Source organism: Miscanthus floridulus, chromosome 19 (assembly GCF_019320115.1).
Source record: "Miscanthus floridulus cultivar M001 chromosome 19, ASM1932011v1, whole genome shotgun sequence".
NCBI classification, from domain to species: domain Eukaryota; kingdom Viridiplantae; phylum Streptophyta; class Magnoliopsida; order Poales; family Poaceae; genus Miscanthus; species Miscanthus floridulus.
The window spans coordinates 92747243-92763645 of record NC_089598.1 but is presented as its reverse complement, the minus strand read 5'-3'; the positions used below and the strand labels follow the sequence as shown (position 1 = coordinate 92763645).

General features: G+C 47.5%; 2 protein-coding genes and 1 long non-coding RNA gene across 3 annotated transcripts; all 3 read right to left on the bottom strand.

Moving 5' to 3' along the window:
- Positions 1-486: 486 nt before the first annotated feature.
- LOC136526371 (uncharacterized) lies at positions 487-993 on the bottom strand. The gene has a single exon (XM_066519061.1). It carries the CDS (start codon positions 991-993, stop codon positions 487-489), a length of 507 nt encoding a protein of 168 aa, XP_066375158.1.
- Positions 994-9221: 8228 nt separating this feature from the next.
- LOC136526782 (uncharacterized) lies at positions 9222-10207 on the bottom strand. The gene is made up of 3 exons (XR_010776579.1): positions 9824-10207; positions 9536-9754; positions 9222-9454 (listed from the first exon to the last, which is right to left on the bottom strand). It is a non-coding gene; the product is annotated as an uncharacterized lncRNA (long non-coding RNA).
- Positions 10208-12552: 2345 nt separating this feature from the next.
- Positions 12553-15664, bottom strand: LOC136525190 ((R)-mandelonitrile lyase-like). Its single transcript, XM_066518181.1, has 5 exons — positions 15401-15664; positions 14922-15301; positions 14491-14806; positions 13040-13949; positions 12553-12613 (listed from the first exon to the last, which is right to left on the bottom strand). Exons 1-5 carry the CDS (start codon positions 15504-15506, stop codon positions 12553-12555), a joined length of 1773 nt encoding a protein of 590 aa, XP_066374278.1. The 5' UTR covers positions 15507-15664.
- Between the last annotated feature and the right edge of the window lie 739 nt (positions 15665-16403).

Genomic DNA, 16403 nt, shown 5'->3' with positions numbered 1-16403 from the left:
TGAGGGAAGTTATCCATCTCCGCCACTCATTATACAAGTTAGGACACTGATTCATTTTGTTCTTTTCCTTAATTTCCCTATCACAAAACCGCTGACCAGCTCCTCCGTCCACGGCTCTTGCGCCGCCGTGCCCAATGCCACACACCCCCTGCCGTCCAGTGCCACATAGCGTGCCCCGTTGTCCCTCGCTCCCGGCTCCACGCTTGTCCGCCCCACCCAGGCTACCACCTCACCTCCCCGCCTGACCCCAGCAACCGATTTTTTTTACAATTTGGCTCTTTTTTTTTAAGTTTCTCACAAATAGATCCCTGGCGGAAAGAATTCAGGAAATGGACCCTTAGCTCGGCGTCATTGATGCTGGCACCGAGCTCCTGGGCATGGTTGATGACCTGCCAGGGGGCTCGGCGCCAGAGACACTAGCGCCGAGCTCGGCGCCGGTCACTCTGGCGCTGAGCTCAGAAATATCTTCTACCGAGCCCCCGCCTTTCATCTCTTATTATTCCTCTCGCCGCCTAGCCCCGCAGACGTCGCCGCCCTTGCCCGCGCCACCGCCGCGCCGCCCCCGCGATTCCCCGCCGCGCCACCCACCCCCCACCTGCGCCCGCGCCCGCGCTGCGCCGCGCCCGAGGAAGCGCCGTGCCGAGGCGAGCGCGCGCGCAACGCCCTAGCCATCGAGTCCGCGTCGCGCGAGCCCGCGCCGCGGCCGTCGCCGCGCCCGCGCCGCGCCCGTCGCTGCGCGAGCCGCCCGCGCCAGCCCTCACCGCGCCGAGGCCACGCCTGATCTTGCCGCCCGCGCCCGCGCCCGAGGTCGTGCCCGCGCTCCCGCCCCGTGCCGCGTCGAGGCGCCCCCGCCCCTCGTCGCGCTGTCACTCGTGGTTGGCCGCCGCGCCGCGACGCCTCCGCCGCCCTCCACCGTCGTCCTCGTCTTGCCCTCCACCGTCTGCCCGAGTCCGCGCCCATCGAGTCGGACACGCCGCGCGTAGCCCCGGGCATCCCGCGCTGGCCGCGTGCCACCGCTGTCGTCTGCCGCACCACTGCCGGCCCGGATCTTCGGCCTGACCCACGCCCATCGTCCGCCGGCCCGGACAGGTAAAAATTATGAATATGCAATGTACCTACTTAGTTGGTATTTGTTATTTATTAGTTAATGTGATGACTCAGGTAGTTGATTTAGTTAGTGATCTAGTGAGATATATATGTAGATAGATAGAAACATAGACACATAGGCACATAGATATAGTTAGATAGTTACTTAGATATGTAGTTACATTTTTAGTTATCTACATATGATCTAGCTATTTAGTGAGTACATTGTAAATATATTCGTAGTTATTATCTTGATTACTTAGTTTGTAGTTAGAAAGTACTTGTTATGTACTATCTATCGTCTAATTTAGACTAAAGGACATGTGTTTCATTACTTGTTTGAATTAGATGGACAACCTAGTGACCATATATCATGGAGGCACCGTTGAAAGTGATCGCTATGGATATGTTGAGTTTCTTGACATGCAAAGCGTGCCTGTGCTATTCAATGATAGGCCTTCATCTAGTGACATGGTTGCAAGGGCTCGGGAGGAGCTACATTGCCTTGGAGATGATGGCATTGCAGTTGATGGTGTACTGCACCTAGGTTGTCCTCCGAACATCTTCAGGCGAATGATCTCAATTGGTTGTGCGGATCAATGGGAGAGCTATGTAAGATCGGCTATGAAGAGCCAGCTGCAATGTTTGGACGTGGTTGTGCGTCGGGTGTTAGTTGATCCCATCCCTCATGGGTTTACCCCAGCAATGGATCATCAGGCATACATCGACCCTCCCATTCCGGAACCTTACCTGCATGTGCAGATTGCACCTACGGTTCCCGATGCTCAATCTGCCCGCGTCGAGGTATTTGGAGATGGTTGTCAGACTCATTTTTCCGTGACAGATCCTCCTTATGAGATCCATTTGACACAGAATCATCCGAGTAAGTGTCTTAACCGCATGGATTTTGGGAGCTTACCCCGTTCCTTACATCTATTTCTTTCATTCTTTTCTCATTTCTGTAATGATGTTGCAGGAGACATTCCTGAGAATGTGGATGTGCCCCTGTTGCTGCGCAAGTGCACTTTGGAGATGGATTCCGTGTGTCAAATAGTGTTGAAATTATGCATGATTCGGAGCCATATGAGATGGCTAGGGCTCTTGATTCTGATGATGATTGCCCTGTTGGAGAGCTGACGGAGAGTAATGTTGAGATGATGAGGCGTATCTTTCCCGGCCGTCGTGATCTTAGAGTTCACGAGTTCAGCGATCTTGCTCATTCCGATCAGGCGTTTGCAGAAGGACGTGATGATGACCTCCTAGAAGCTCCTGAGGCTGGTCCTAACACGGTAATTGAGAATGGGAGGGTGTTCAATGACCTCCCTGCTTTGAAGAGGTGGTTGCAGGCTTTTGCAGTGATACGAAAGTAGCCTTACAGGGTATTGCATTCATATGTGGAGCGTCATTACACAGTTGTGTGTGACAAGGAACGCTGCCCATGGAGGGTTTGTGTAAGGAAGCAACAGGTAACCGTAAAATGGAAGATCACAAAAGTTGTCGGGCCACACAATTGTGTTGACCATGAGCTAACACTGAGGCATCGGCAGTTGACATCTACCCTCATTGCCAAGCGGTTGATGGGAATTTTGCAAGGAGAACCCAACATGAAGGTGAGGACAATTATCAGGACCGTTGAAGCATTGTATGGAGGATATGTGATAACTTATGGTAAAGCATGGAGGGCTAAACAGCGAGCGTGGAAGATGATATATGGGGACTGGGAGGATGGGTATGAGCAGCTGCCAGTTCTTTTCAATGCAATCAAAGCAGTGAATCCAGGCATGCATTATGAGTACATCCCAAAACCTAATGCATGGAAGGATGGGAGGCAGATATTCTTCCATGCCTTCTGGTGCTTCCCTCAGTGTGTCGAGGCCTTTAGGCACTATCGTCCCGTCTTCTCCATTGATGGTACGTTCTTGATTGGCAAATACCAGGGCACACTTCTTATAGCCATATCCTGTGACGCGAACAACAAGTTGGTTCCTTTGGCATTTGCCTTAGTTGAGAAGAACAATGACAGTTGGAGATGGTTCTTGAGGCTAGTCCAGATACACGTGGTTGGGCCTGGTAGGGAGGTTGGTGTCATATCTGATAGGCATCAGGGCATACTTAATGCCGTGTGAGAGCAGGTAGAGGGGTATGCACCGTTGCACCATCGTTGGTGTACTCGGCACCTTGCCGAGAATCTACTCCGGAAGGATGGTGTCAAGGGTAACTTTGATCTGTTCCAGGAGGCTGCTCGATAGCTTGAGGACAAGTACTTTAAGGAAAAGTTGGAGTAGGTCAGAACCGCATCAAATGCAGAAGGTAGACAATGGCTCACAGGTTTGATGAGGGATTTGGAGAAATGGACGAGAGCTCACGACACCGGTGGCTGGAGGTACGAGTTTCAGTGCAGCAACATGGCAGAGTCATTCAATAAGTTGCTATTAGGGATACGTGGTATACCCATGAATGCAATCGTTCAATTCACCTTCTATAAGCTTGTTGCCTGGTTCAACGATAGACATGCCTATGCATTGCAGTTGCGGAGTGATGGAGAGATATGGGCTCCGAAACCAAAGGCACACCTAGAGAAGGCAAGAGAAAGGGCTAGCACACATGAGGTTGCATGCTTTGACCACGCCACAGGGACTTATCAGGTCGAGCATAGGGGCGGTACAATGTCCGACGCCAAGGTTCGAGAGTCGAGGATACATGTGGTTGTCCTCCAAGATTTCAAGTGCACTTGTGGTAAACCAAGACAATACCACTTTGTATGTTCTCATTTGGTGGCAGCAGCTAGGCATCGCAGCTATAATATCGAGAGGAGGATACCTCACGAGTTTAGTGTCGACACGCTTGTGAACACATGGAGCCCCCGCTTCGTGCCTTTCCGGGACCCTGGAGAGTGGCCTCCATATGATGGGCCAAAGTACATTGCGGATCCAGCTTACCGTTGGAACAAGCGTGGATCAAGGCAGAGGACGAGGCACAGGATGGTTATGGATCAGATACCCGGAAGAACTAGGCGTGGGAGAGGAACTCCATTTGTTACTGATCCCGAGCAGTACGAGTGCGGCAAGTGCGGTAGACTTGGCCACAACTCACAAAGTTATCGTTGGCAGATTAGTGAGGTAGGACTATTGGTTTATATTATTATTTTATATTTGTCTTATTCATATATTTAATTATGCATATCTCAATTTATGCTTGTATTTGTGTCAATTACTTATACATTTCTAAGTTCATGTTTCATTGTATATTGGAATTCTAATTCATTCACTTTTTTGTAGGATGGAGCAATTCCACCTGCTCGACCCGACGTACGAGGTGACCCACCGAGGACGTCTCGTTGCGCTGGGGCAGGTAATAATCTATAAGTTTTATTCATACATGTGTTCATGAAGTAACAGGTGACTATGTTTTATTCGATGTAGGACCTTCCGCACCTTCGTTCTAGGACCCACAGTGGGTTCTTGGATATTCGGTACGACGACAGGTACACTCCTTTCCTGCAAAGAGCTGGCCTGGATGTCATCTCTTTTCAGGTTCATCGTGGGTTGCCCAAGTTCAACTCAGCGGCGATAACTGCGTTGGTAGACAGGTATTAAAGTGAATCATTGCCTCCATTCATGGCCATTTGTTCATGCGATTGACTTTTTGACAAGTAATCTTGCTTTGTCTTAAATATAGGTGGCGGCCGGAGACTCACAGCTTCCACCTACCTTTCGAGGAGATGACAGTCTCGCTCTAGGACTGTCAGAAGATGCTTGGCCTAAGGATTCATGGCAACCCAGTCATCGGGAAGTGCAGGTCAGAGGGCTAGAGAGCATGAGTGGAGGCCTTCCTTGGGCGTGAGCTTGGCGAGCAAGGGGCTCGTACTTCTGGAGTTCCCATCTCCTGGCTACATGCAGAGTTCGCACAGTGCCCTGAGGAGGTAGATGAGGAGACGGTTGGGTACTACTGCCGGGCATGGATCCTACACCTTTTTGCCTGCGTTCTCTTTCCCGACGTCACGGGTGACAGTGGGTCCTAGATGTGGATCCACTGCCTCAGTGACTGGGACCAGGCGGGTCAGTACAGCTGGGGCTCTACAGTCTTGTGTTTTCTATACTGGCAGCTGTGCGAGGGGTGTCATCGGTCTTTGTCCAACCCGTCACTTGGTGGATGCGTGTACCTGTTACAGCTGTGGATGTGGGCTCGTCTTCCAATTGGTCATCTAGAGGTTCTGGATCGTCATGAGTGGTTCCAAGGTCAGCCTCCAAGTCGCCAGCCAACATGGGCGTACCTTTGGGACTAGGTCAGGGTTCCGCACACGAGGATAGACCGGGCGTACATTGAGTACACGAACGAGCTAGATACGCTGACGGCGTCTAGTGTAAGTAAATTTTATTTTCCATGCTACTTTGAAAAGGATTAGTATACCATCTAACATCTTATTTGGACATGTTGCAAGTGGAGTGGGAGCCGTATGGTGGAGAGAACGCACTTCCTTTTCAGCTGAGCAACGTCTGTGGGGCCGATGATGACTTCTATAGGATGAGGTGCCCTCTAATCTGCTTCTATGCTATTGAGTTCCACCTGCCAGATAGGGTTGCATGCCAATTTGGAGTGAGACAGCTTTGGCCTACGGCTCTATTCTCGACTGGTGTTGACTTACACAAGTAAGTGTTTTGATATTTTAAATGTCTCATGATGATGGTCCATTTCTATTAATATGGTGACACGTACATGGATTCATGTAACGATGACATACGTGCAAGTTGGATCGTCAGAGGAACAAGAAGATTTTTGACTGGGAGAGGCACCACCAGTCCTTCATTGAGGAATGGGAGGAGATGCACGACAACGTGGACGACAACAACGAGCCACACACGAACCGTGAGTTCAGGCGGTACCAAGCTTGGTACCAGCGTGTGACACGGTTCAGGCTGAGGCTACAGTGGACCGAAGTTGACTACGCCAACATCGAGTCCTCCGACGATGAAGACACGGCATACGACCAGTCGACTCGTGCAGGAAGGCAGGTGGAGGCAGAACCGATCTTGGACAGAGTGGTAAGCCAATCGCCTTATTTTTGTATGTTAAGTTGCATAACAATACATTAGGCGTTCTTGGACCGACATTAGGAGTTATCTATTGTAGTTAGTGCAACCTTCAAGCCGTATAACCCTTATAATAAGTTAGATTCTTGTACAAAAGAAAACAAAACCTATTGCTATCTATTCAGAAGTATTATTGTTGAGAACTTTGTTGCAGGACAATACACTAAAATGCTCAGTTGAACAGATCGAGCGCGTTCGGCCGAGAGTCAATGACGACTACATACTTGGCTTCCTAGACGTAAGATTAAAATATTCTTTCAAACATATCATTAATACGTTATATTCTTTCAGTTAACATAGTTTTGTACAACAGAGGCTGTCACATCGTCTACGCCGTGTAGCTGGTCGTTGTGGTTGCAGGACAGACACGACGCAAGATGTGTATGTTCCTTTCGCGGGAAGAGGAGGCTTGGGTTCCTCTAGTCAAGCAGCTATAGGGGACGGGGACGAGGACGAGGAGGAGGACGACGACGATGATGTGGACAAGAGGCACGATGAGCTTGGCCCCTCTTAGCTCCATGATGCTCCCTCGACTCATCCTACACCGCCTCTAGGCACTAGGCGACGCCGTCCATGTGACCCTTACACTCCAGGCACCAGCGCTCTGGGTCACAAGGGTAAGGGCAAGAGTAGGAGGCAATGAGGGATGTGGTAGGTGTTAGTATGAACTATTATGCATTTTGTATTTACTTTTCTGTAACTATTCGAGACTGTATGGACATTGTGGACTATTTGGACTTTGCATGACATATTATGTTGGTTGTGATGTTCGTTGTGGTTGCATTATGCTCCTTGGATGATTAAATGTTTGAAATATATATTGATGTCTTTGTTTATAACTGTGGATGCTCCTAAAATAAGACCGTATCTTGCGAATTTTTCCCGTGAACCTTTAATCATACTACACTTCTACAAAGGCACAAATGTAGTACACAGATTAACTATAAATTTATTAGAATGTGTATAATCCAGGAAATATCGTACATACGCTTTGTAGATGAATCTAGGATTACCAAGCAACAGTGAACGAATCTATGCTTTTCAGACAATAAACATAGACTTTTCAGATACACGGACAACATCGAATTATCACATCACTGATATAGTACTGGCATGCAAGGAAGCACAACTCCACTCTATCTCCACCATCCATCTTATGACTGTTTGATCCAAGGGCTGAGGTGAAGAGGCACACGGATCGCTGACATGGCACATTGAGAGGCCTCCATTCCTCCTCTCAACCTATAAATAACCACTCACTCCCTCTCATTCACACACACAACAAGGAAGAAGAACACTCCTCAGCATTTGCTTTCGTTGTAGTACCAATGTCTAGAGGGTTGTCCAGAGGGAGAGGAAAGGGGAAGGAAACTACCTGGGGGTGGGAGGGTCCTCTTGGTCCCAATTTCTTTGAGGAAGCTCTTTATGAGAGGTTCCCAGTTGAGAGCAAAAGTGATTTCACCAAAGAGACACCACTAAGAGGATACGATGAAAGGAAAGAAGAGTGGCCAAAATGCATGCATGGTGAGGACTGCCTAGTGCAGATGTTCACCGAGGGAATAGATGGAGGTCGTCGTTTCTTCAAATGCCCGCGAGCATGGGTAATTGCTATTACTATTTGTTTCTTCAATATGTTTGTCTTGTATATCACTTACATGACATACTTATTGTAGTCTTCCTTGGCCGAAGAAAACTGTGGGTTCAGTAGGTGGGTCGATCCTCGACCTATTTATCCACATATGGAGTACATCTACTACCTACAGGACCGTATCTTCGATCTAAAAAGGGAAGTTAGCAGCGGTTACAAGGACGACGGACAGGACGACAACAACAATGGTGCCGATTCATAGGAGGCACTCTGTAATGATCCATATTGCACCTGCCCTAACCACAAGAACAAGGGGCCTCCCCCGTCACCCCCGCCACCACCACCACCAACAACGGGAGGCTACTATGGAGAAGGTGTAACATAATTTGCTATGTGGCCACACTACTAGGATGACTTTATCTTTTTCACATGTACCCAGGTTTAATTACCTAAGGCATGTTAGGTTTAATTACCTAAGGCATTGTTTAATTACCTAAGGCATGTTATGTTTAGTCGAAGGAAACTTTGTACCTAGGTTCGGTACATGTAGTCACATGCCATTTAATGTGTTTCGTGTGTTGATTTATATAATGCCATACGTCGTTAGATTTTTTTGCAGCACGTGTTCACATTTCAATATGTCCGTATCATTAAGCGGAATATTAAGACCATAGATAATGAAAACAACCACATAATAAAAAGTTCAATACTATGCCACATTACACAACATATTAATACTACAACTATGTGCTGACAGTAGATATAGGGGCAAATGCACTTCCAAATCCTTAGTCTGAAACGTACTGAGTAAGCAACTCATCATCCGAGTACCAGTCCTCTACTACAACCCAGTTGCTGTGGCTAGGCTCAACTGCGTTGCTCTGACCTGCCTGTCGCTTGTAGTAAGCAGCCTCCACTTCATCTGCGGCCACTGCGGCCTGAGTAAAGAACGCGTCGTCATCCTCCTCCGCCTGTAAGCCTACCTCTGCTAGAGCGATGAGCTCGCTCAGTCTGCCAGTGTCGTCCTCAGCCTCCTACGCCTGAATGCCTGCCTCTGCTAGAGTGATGAGCTCGCTAAGTCTGCCAGTGTCATCCTCAGCCTCCTACGCCTGCATGCCCGCCTCTGCTAGAGCAATGAGCTCACTTAGTCTGGTAGTGTCGTCCGCATCCTCGCCTCCCTCATCAGACAACACAATCGGTGATTGAACGGTGCGACCAGCTCGTGATCTATGGTCATCTAACTTCTCCTCATACCTTGCACGAGCCACCTCTGCGGCATGTTCCCCGCTGCAACTAATCCCTTCATGTATAAAATGCAATCAGTTAGCAACGCGATTATATTACATTTAAAACCAGGCAACGAAAAAAAGGTTTTCAAGCACTCATTGGCACATAATGTAGCAACATGCTCGTTTAAGACCTGCATCTGTACTCTTGTCTCCTCCCTTGCCCTCTCCTCCTCTAACGTCATCCGCCTCTCCAATCCCCATTTGTTAAGCCCAACATCGATCGGGTTACAAATACCGCACTGTCTAGCAAACTCACGCATCTTTTCTTTGTGATGTTTAACGAATAGGTTGACATAGTCAGGTCCATATCCCCTCTTCCGTGCAATTAGTTGCCTCTTCTTCAGTTCATCCAAGAACTTAGCTTGACCATCATAACATTCCCAACTGCATTTCCTAGTGCTCTGTTCAAAAGAAATATTATATCATATGTCTTAGCAAAACAAACAAAATACGATTTCATGTTTACCAGAAAAATAACGAACCTCATCATACTCAATCATATGGCCGCAATAATGGCCTATTCCAAGCTCCGAAGGGACTAGGCCATAGTTGGATTTTACACTACATTCGCACATGACAGGAGGTGCTTTGTAGATTACCCTTTCTTTCTTCTTTTCCTTAACCCTCCGCGGTTCTTCCGGCCATTGGTTCTTAGGACCATACAACCACTCCTTGAAACGACACTTCGCCATTGAAAACACCTAAATAATGAGACATTAGTACATGAACACATATAGCTCAAGATTTCAACACATACACTTTGCACTTACTTCATGCTTGTTTGGACACACAAACTCCAACGTATTCTCAGGGTTTATCACAGCTCGATCTCCGCAATCGCACAGAGGAGGTTCCTCGAGTCGTCTAACTATGGCTAGGTGCTTCTCCTTAGCCGTCATTGGCGGAGGGTTAGGGGGGTGGAACCCACCGCTTGAAGTGCTCACGTGGATGTCTCCCTCTAAACCAATCATCGAAAAAGAGGTACCTAGGATCAAACTTGTCTGCACCATCGATCCACTGAAAGAAAAAGCACCTCTCATGGTCCTACACAACGAGATTCCAACAAAATATTAGTACCATACTTACACAAATAAAGAAAAAGGATAGTGCAAACAATTTCTTACATTAAACCGACTACATGTGTAGAAGCAATGCGCCGCTGTGTCCGGATGTTTCGATTGAAAAACATGGGCCGGGAAACCATAGTCACAGTTAGGGACAGGGAGGTCAGGATGGACGGGGGCATCTTTGCTAGACGCGTCGGGGTATAATTCTCGAGGACGACCCCGTTTTCGCCAAAACTCCTCCCGAAACATTTCTTGCATCTAACAAAACAGATGTAATTTAACAAACATAAATCAAAACATCACAAAAAATATCAATAAGAACTATAACTACAATACAACCAATTTCGTTCTAAGAACCGAAAGCAGTTAACATTAAACTCTAAACCTAGGGTTTCTCATTTAATCCACAACAATGAACCCATAACATAACTACATGCGCCTAGGTTTGCTAGCTTTTTCCACGCCTTGGAATCAACCTGTGGTTGTATAATACATATATTGAGGGATACAATGAAACCCTAAGTGATGACGATTCTTAGGTTCAAAAATCCGACTAATATATACCGAATCGATGCGAAAAAAACAAGGAGGTGAGCGAGGATACCTTGCTCTCGAAGATCTACGGATCAAATCAAGGTTTTCAAGATCCAATATGTCGATTCGTGTGGTAGGGTGAAGTGGGTAGAGAAAAACTCGAGAAGGAGGAGAAAGAAGAGGAAGAACGCTCGGGCAAGAAGGTTGGGCCGGGGTTAAATGCAGGGAGCTCGGCGCCAGTCACTCTGGCGCCGAGCCCCCTGGCAGGTCATCGACCGTGTCCAGGAGCTCGGTGCCAGAGACGCTGGCGCCGAGCTCGGCGCCAGCATCAATGGCGCCGACCTAAGGGTCCATTTCCTGAATTCTTTCCGCCAGGGATCTATTTGTGAGAAACTTTCAAAAAAAGAGCCAAATTATAAAAAATTCGGCCCCAGCAACCATGCATGGACCCCACCCCGGTTTTCGCCACGCCTGCCCGCCCGCCTAGCCACCGCCATGCCCTGTCCCTCCTTCCTCGCACTTGCCTGCCCCACCTCAGCCGACACTGCAGCCCACCTTGCCTTCACCGCTCATGCTTTGGCGCCTTGCGCTGTGTTCGATCCGAACGTCCCCCGTGGCAAGGAAGGCCAAGATGCCATGGTTGTTACGCATGTGTTTTTGGGCACATGAATCCAGGGGCATAAAGAGGTCATTTCGACCAAAATCTTTAATTCTTGGATCTGGAGGTGAGCTGTAAGCAAAACACATTTCTCACATCTACGATGAGTTGTGGGCAGTGCGGCAAGGCGAGGGTTGCAGCATCCATAGGGAGAGGAGGTAAGGGCAAAGGTGGCAAGTTGAGGCAATAATATGCCTAACAAAGCTAGTCTAGGAAAGAGGTAGACTAATGGTGGTAGATCCGATAATAGGGAGCCCGGGAGCCATCGAAGTATGAGCATGCTCGGATTTACATTTTTGTTTGGTCCTGACACGTAGTACCTGCCGAAGTAGTAATCACATATGTTTATTTTCTAATTAAAATTTGACACTATAATGACAAATAGTTGAATAATAAAACAAGTATTCTTTTTTTTAATCACATCTCATGTTTCGAGAATCTTATGTTATAATTCCTACGTTCCAAACGTGTCCGTGGTTGTTATAGTCGGCAACAACACAAACTAGTTAAACAGCCTATCTACAACACCTGCTAGTTGGTTAGTTTTTTTTATTGTTAGAGCGGGTAACAACTCCAGCCAGAAATTAGCAGCTATTACAACACCTGCTAAGTTGTCACATTGTTTTTCAGAAGCAAATTGGATGATGGGTGCACAGTGCATGAACTTGACACAATCCTGGTGAAAATTTTATCATCGTCATTGGTTTTCATTTTTCTTAATTGTGGGTGCATCCACAACCACAACCAACAATATAGCTTCGTCACTGGTGGACAATAGATAATATAATAACGTATTAGGTTTTTTTTGTGTACCAGCAATGTGTGTAATTTATCAACATTTATATACCACTTTGATTTTATTTTCTTTAATTAATTTGATAATTTATAAGCCTTGGGAATAAACAAGGAGACTTCTTTTACGGGTCAAATACCAAGTTAATAGATTATCATTGCTCGTAAAAGCATGTAATTCCTAGTCTTTACACCCATGACCCATCAGAACATCCGGAAGAACATGTCTTGCGGTAACTATCTCTAGCAAAAAAAAATGCAATATCTACGCAAGTCCCAGTTTCTACTTCCCTCTTCATATCACTATGCACACACGCAAAACATGCCCATGCTAGTAATCTACACAGCAATCTCAGTTCAAAAACCTAGAAGTATGGGTTACAGGAAAAGTATGAGCACTCCACACGTGTGTTAATTGAAATGTTTGCTGGTGGATGAATGTGAGGGTCTATGGCGGTGTAACCGGCCTTCTACTGTGTCTTTCCTCAATCATCTTCAACCCCACATACCTGTTTAATGTAAAAAAATACAGTTATCATGTTAACTTCTACTATAACATGATTAGCAAAACAGCTATATATAGGTTGTAAGTATATACAACCACTAAAATTTCTTTTGAAGCCTTTGCATTATCCTAGAACTCCTAAAAAATCTCACAAAGAAGCAAGCATCCGATCATCGATTTGTATTCTAATATTTACCCATAAACTTCTAATCCGAAAATTGATAGCATGTGTGGGTGCACGGGTTGATGAACTAGTAAGACTAAAGTGCTAACTGGAATTTCAAATATAACATGGTAACATCTTGATAGTTGCCAGATAGGATGATCCAGTGATTTACTTCACGACACTATATAACATTGTTCAGTAGTTTTAAAACAACAGCATTTCACTTTCACCTGGAAATGGACGAAGAATGATTAAAACTCATACCTGCCCATCATCAAGATTGTAGCCTGAGGATTTGTCCCAGGTGTCTCACTGAACGTTGATGCATCCACCACACGAATTGCACGGGCACCAATTACCCGGAAATTCCTATCAACCACCTTCCCAACGACACACCCTCCATGATAATGCCATAACGTTGCCACAGTCCGCTGGCAGTAGTTTGCTAGAGCTCTATCGTTTGTTTTCCAGTCAACTGGCAGTGCTGTCCCAACAATCCTGAAGTCCCTCCTAACAGACCCTCCTCTTCTATTCGTCAATCCAACTGCTGAACGAAATCCGTCCAATGCTCTGCCCTCAAGCACTTCTGCCACATGACGCACACCCAGGATACATCGTGCCAAGTCCTCAGGACGGCTCAAGTAGTTGAAGCGCAGAGCAGGACTCTCCAATGGATTCGTTGATGAAAGCCATAGTGAACCTTCAGATAATGGTCCAGGAACCTTTTCCATGATAGTTGCAACAGTAACATAGAGTGGAGAAGACGAGCCAAGGAAAGGACTAGAAGATCTCAACTCTGGAGCAAGTGGGACAATGTATGATGCTGCCTCAAGGTATGAGGCAGTTCCATTAGCTGACGGGATGCCAACGACCTGAATAAGAGAGTGATCAATAGGAACTGACGGGATGAAGGAGATGCCATTGCGAGGGTTGTCGTACATATGTTTGCCGACATCGGGGATGTCAGCAGAAACAGGGATACCGAGGTTGGAAAGATCAGTAGCAGGGCCGATGCCACTGAGCAGCAGCAATTGGGGACTCCCCAGGGCACCTGCTGAAAGTATAACCTCCCCACCTGGGCGCAGGAGGGCTTGGTGCTGATCGAGGAGACGGTCCTGGTACACAACACCAATTGCTGCAATTGTTGGTTGTGGAGACCTTCCACGGCGCGCAGCTGGCCAATACAACAAAATGGAAGTGGTTTGTTCAGTTGAAGTCTCGCAAGAAAAAAGAAAATAAAAAAAGGTAAAACCCAAAGAACTAAAATAGTATACTTGTATAAAACAGTCCAATGACAAAAATTGGATGCATTCTGCTAAGTAAACCTAGAGTCTTTTTCACCGGAACCTATTTTTTAAGAGAATTGAATTAACAGCAACCAAATCAGAAAAAAAAAATAGCATTATTGTGTTTATTTCGGTTCAAATCTTGCACAGAAATAGTGACCGGATCAGAAACCAAGATGTTATTGTCGATTCAGAGTTTATTACTAAAGGTTTAAATGAACTTTAGGCAATGATTCTGGTATATGCAATTGACTTGAAAATTCTGTTTGTGAAAGATACAATGACTTAAGGTAGGCAGCTATCTTAGTTGATTCAGTTACAATTCCGCAATGTAATGCGCGGTCACCTTTATCCAAATTACCACAAGGACCAAGAAGTAACAAACGAAGTGCTGTACTGTACTATATTAGAAGAATGCATTTCTCTCACCAGGGTCAATCGGGTTGGTGATGATGAGAGTAACTGTAGCACGGACGGCAACCCGGAGACGGCTAGGACGGGCAAACGCAAGGAGGTCCGCAGCGCTGCGCCGTCGACCTGATGCATCAAAGGTCGTGGCACCGACCTTTGTGCCAGTGACGTGGTCCACCGTGAAGCCGTTCCACGGCGTCACATTTGCTTCCAGCAGCGCCGCCCTCACCGCCGCCTGCCACCCATGCACCGCCGGCTGGAACGTCATCAGCCTCTCCACCCACTCGTATGACGCGTTCACCAGAGGCTTATCCCAATTCGTCGCCTCAGCATCCTAAAACCTCCAGCAACAATGGACCACAAAATAAAAATAAATCATCGAGTCTCCGAACGAAACAAATTGAACAATCGCCGCGGATGTACGCGAAACGCTAATGCCAGAAACCGACCTCAGCGTGGCCGCGAAACCATTCCGGGTGCGCGCGCGAGTAGAACCCGGCGTTGATGGCCGTGCCGCCGCCGAGCACGCGCGCGCGCACGTTAGGGACGCCGTCCTCCGACGTGAACCCCTGCGCTGGCGCGTCGGACTCCGGGGCCGGGTCCGCCATGGCGAGCGTCCTCACGAACCCGCCCGCCGTGGCGAGCGCGGGGAACTCGCTGGGCGCGCCGCCGCGCTCGAGCAGGAGCACCCGCCCGCCGCCGGGCCCCGCCAGCGTGGCCGCGAGCGGGCACCCCGCCGTGCCGCCGCCCACGACTATGTAATCGTACAGCTCCACCGCCGGCGTCGCCGCCGCATCGACCAGGTACCGCGCGTACGCCGGCTGCGGCCCTGCGAAAACCAAACCACACCCGACCCGCCACACAGGTCAGCCGCCGCAGACGGATAGCGCCGGTTATAGAGACCTACAGATTGGGTGCGAGGTGGTACCTCCGAAAGCGCGGGACTGAGCGGCGGTGAGGGACGGCACGAGGAGGAGGATGAAGACGACGACGACGACGAGGTGGTAGTGGAGCCGCGCCGGGATGGTGGCCATGGAGCGGTGACGTAGTGTCTGTGGAGAAGGTGGGTGGGGTTAGCGCCGGAGCGGAGAAGACGAGGTGGGGTTTGGACAGTGGGAGGAAATGCGAGTGGCGCTCGTGGGCGCGGACGCGGGCGCAAGCGCGAGGAGGAAGGAGGGCGGCATTGCGGACGTGTTGGTTCGCTTGTTGCGTTCCGATCTTGCTGAAAGGCGGAAGCTTGGGGATTGTTTTGTTTGCCTCCGATCCACAGCGAACAGATCGTCGAGTCCCAACCCAAAAGCTTTTTTAGAGCAAAACAAGAACTATTCTACTTCTGCCTCCTCGAACGATAGTCTGTTTTTCCATACCAAACTTTAAAACCGGACATCTTATTCTTCAAAATTGTTTAAATTAACACTCTACCCTGATTTAAAATGATTTTGGAGGTGTGTTTCTTTCCTTTTATATAGTTAAAAAATTAGTAAATACAGTACTTGACAAGATTTTTAAACAAAAAATGTCTCCAAACTTATGAAATGGTGCACTATGCATCTATAATTTATAGAATGGTGCCTTGCAGATCTATTTCTGAATCATACATAAAGATTTGGAAATATGTTTTGAAATTTGTGAACCTAAGTGACATACCTCGACGTACATTTAACTCTATTTAAAATAAACAATACATTTATATTTGCCTCAACAAGGCTACATGTTTTCAGGTAGGTTCTACCTACAAATTCAACTATGTTCATGCATCTAGCTATTGCATTATGCTGTCAAGGTTAGTTAAGAAAAAAGTATCGTGGGTTTATGTTCACAAATATTTTATTCTTTTCAAAGACTACATCTGCGTGATATTTATATATGTCATATAAGGAGGATCCTTGACGACATGGTCACAAACACGGAAGTGCAACATATATTTCCTT

What these genes read in the sequence shown, in the direction of transcription:
- LOC136526371 (XM_066519061.1), bottom strand. Translation starts at nt 993, where the DNA reads ATGCCCGGGGCTACGCGCGGCGTGTCCGACTCGATGGGCGCGGACTCG.
- LOC136525190 (XM_066518181.1), bottom strand. Translation starts at nt 15,506, where the DNA reads ATGGCCACCATCCCGGCGCGGCTCCACTACCACCTCGTCGTCGTCGTC. An exon ending in TCAGTCCCGCGCTTTCGGAG is followed by an intron (nt 15,302 to 15,400) that starts GTACCACCTCGC and finishes TGGTTTTCGCAG; the next exon opens with GGCCGCAGCCGGCGTACGCG. An exon ending in GGTTTCGCGGCCACGCTGAG is followed by an intron (nt 14,807 to 14,921) that starts GTCGGTTTCTGG and finishes TGGAGGTTTTAG; the next exon opens with GATGCTGAGGCGACGAATTG.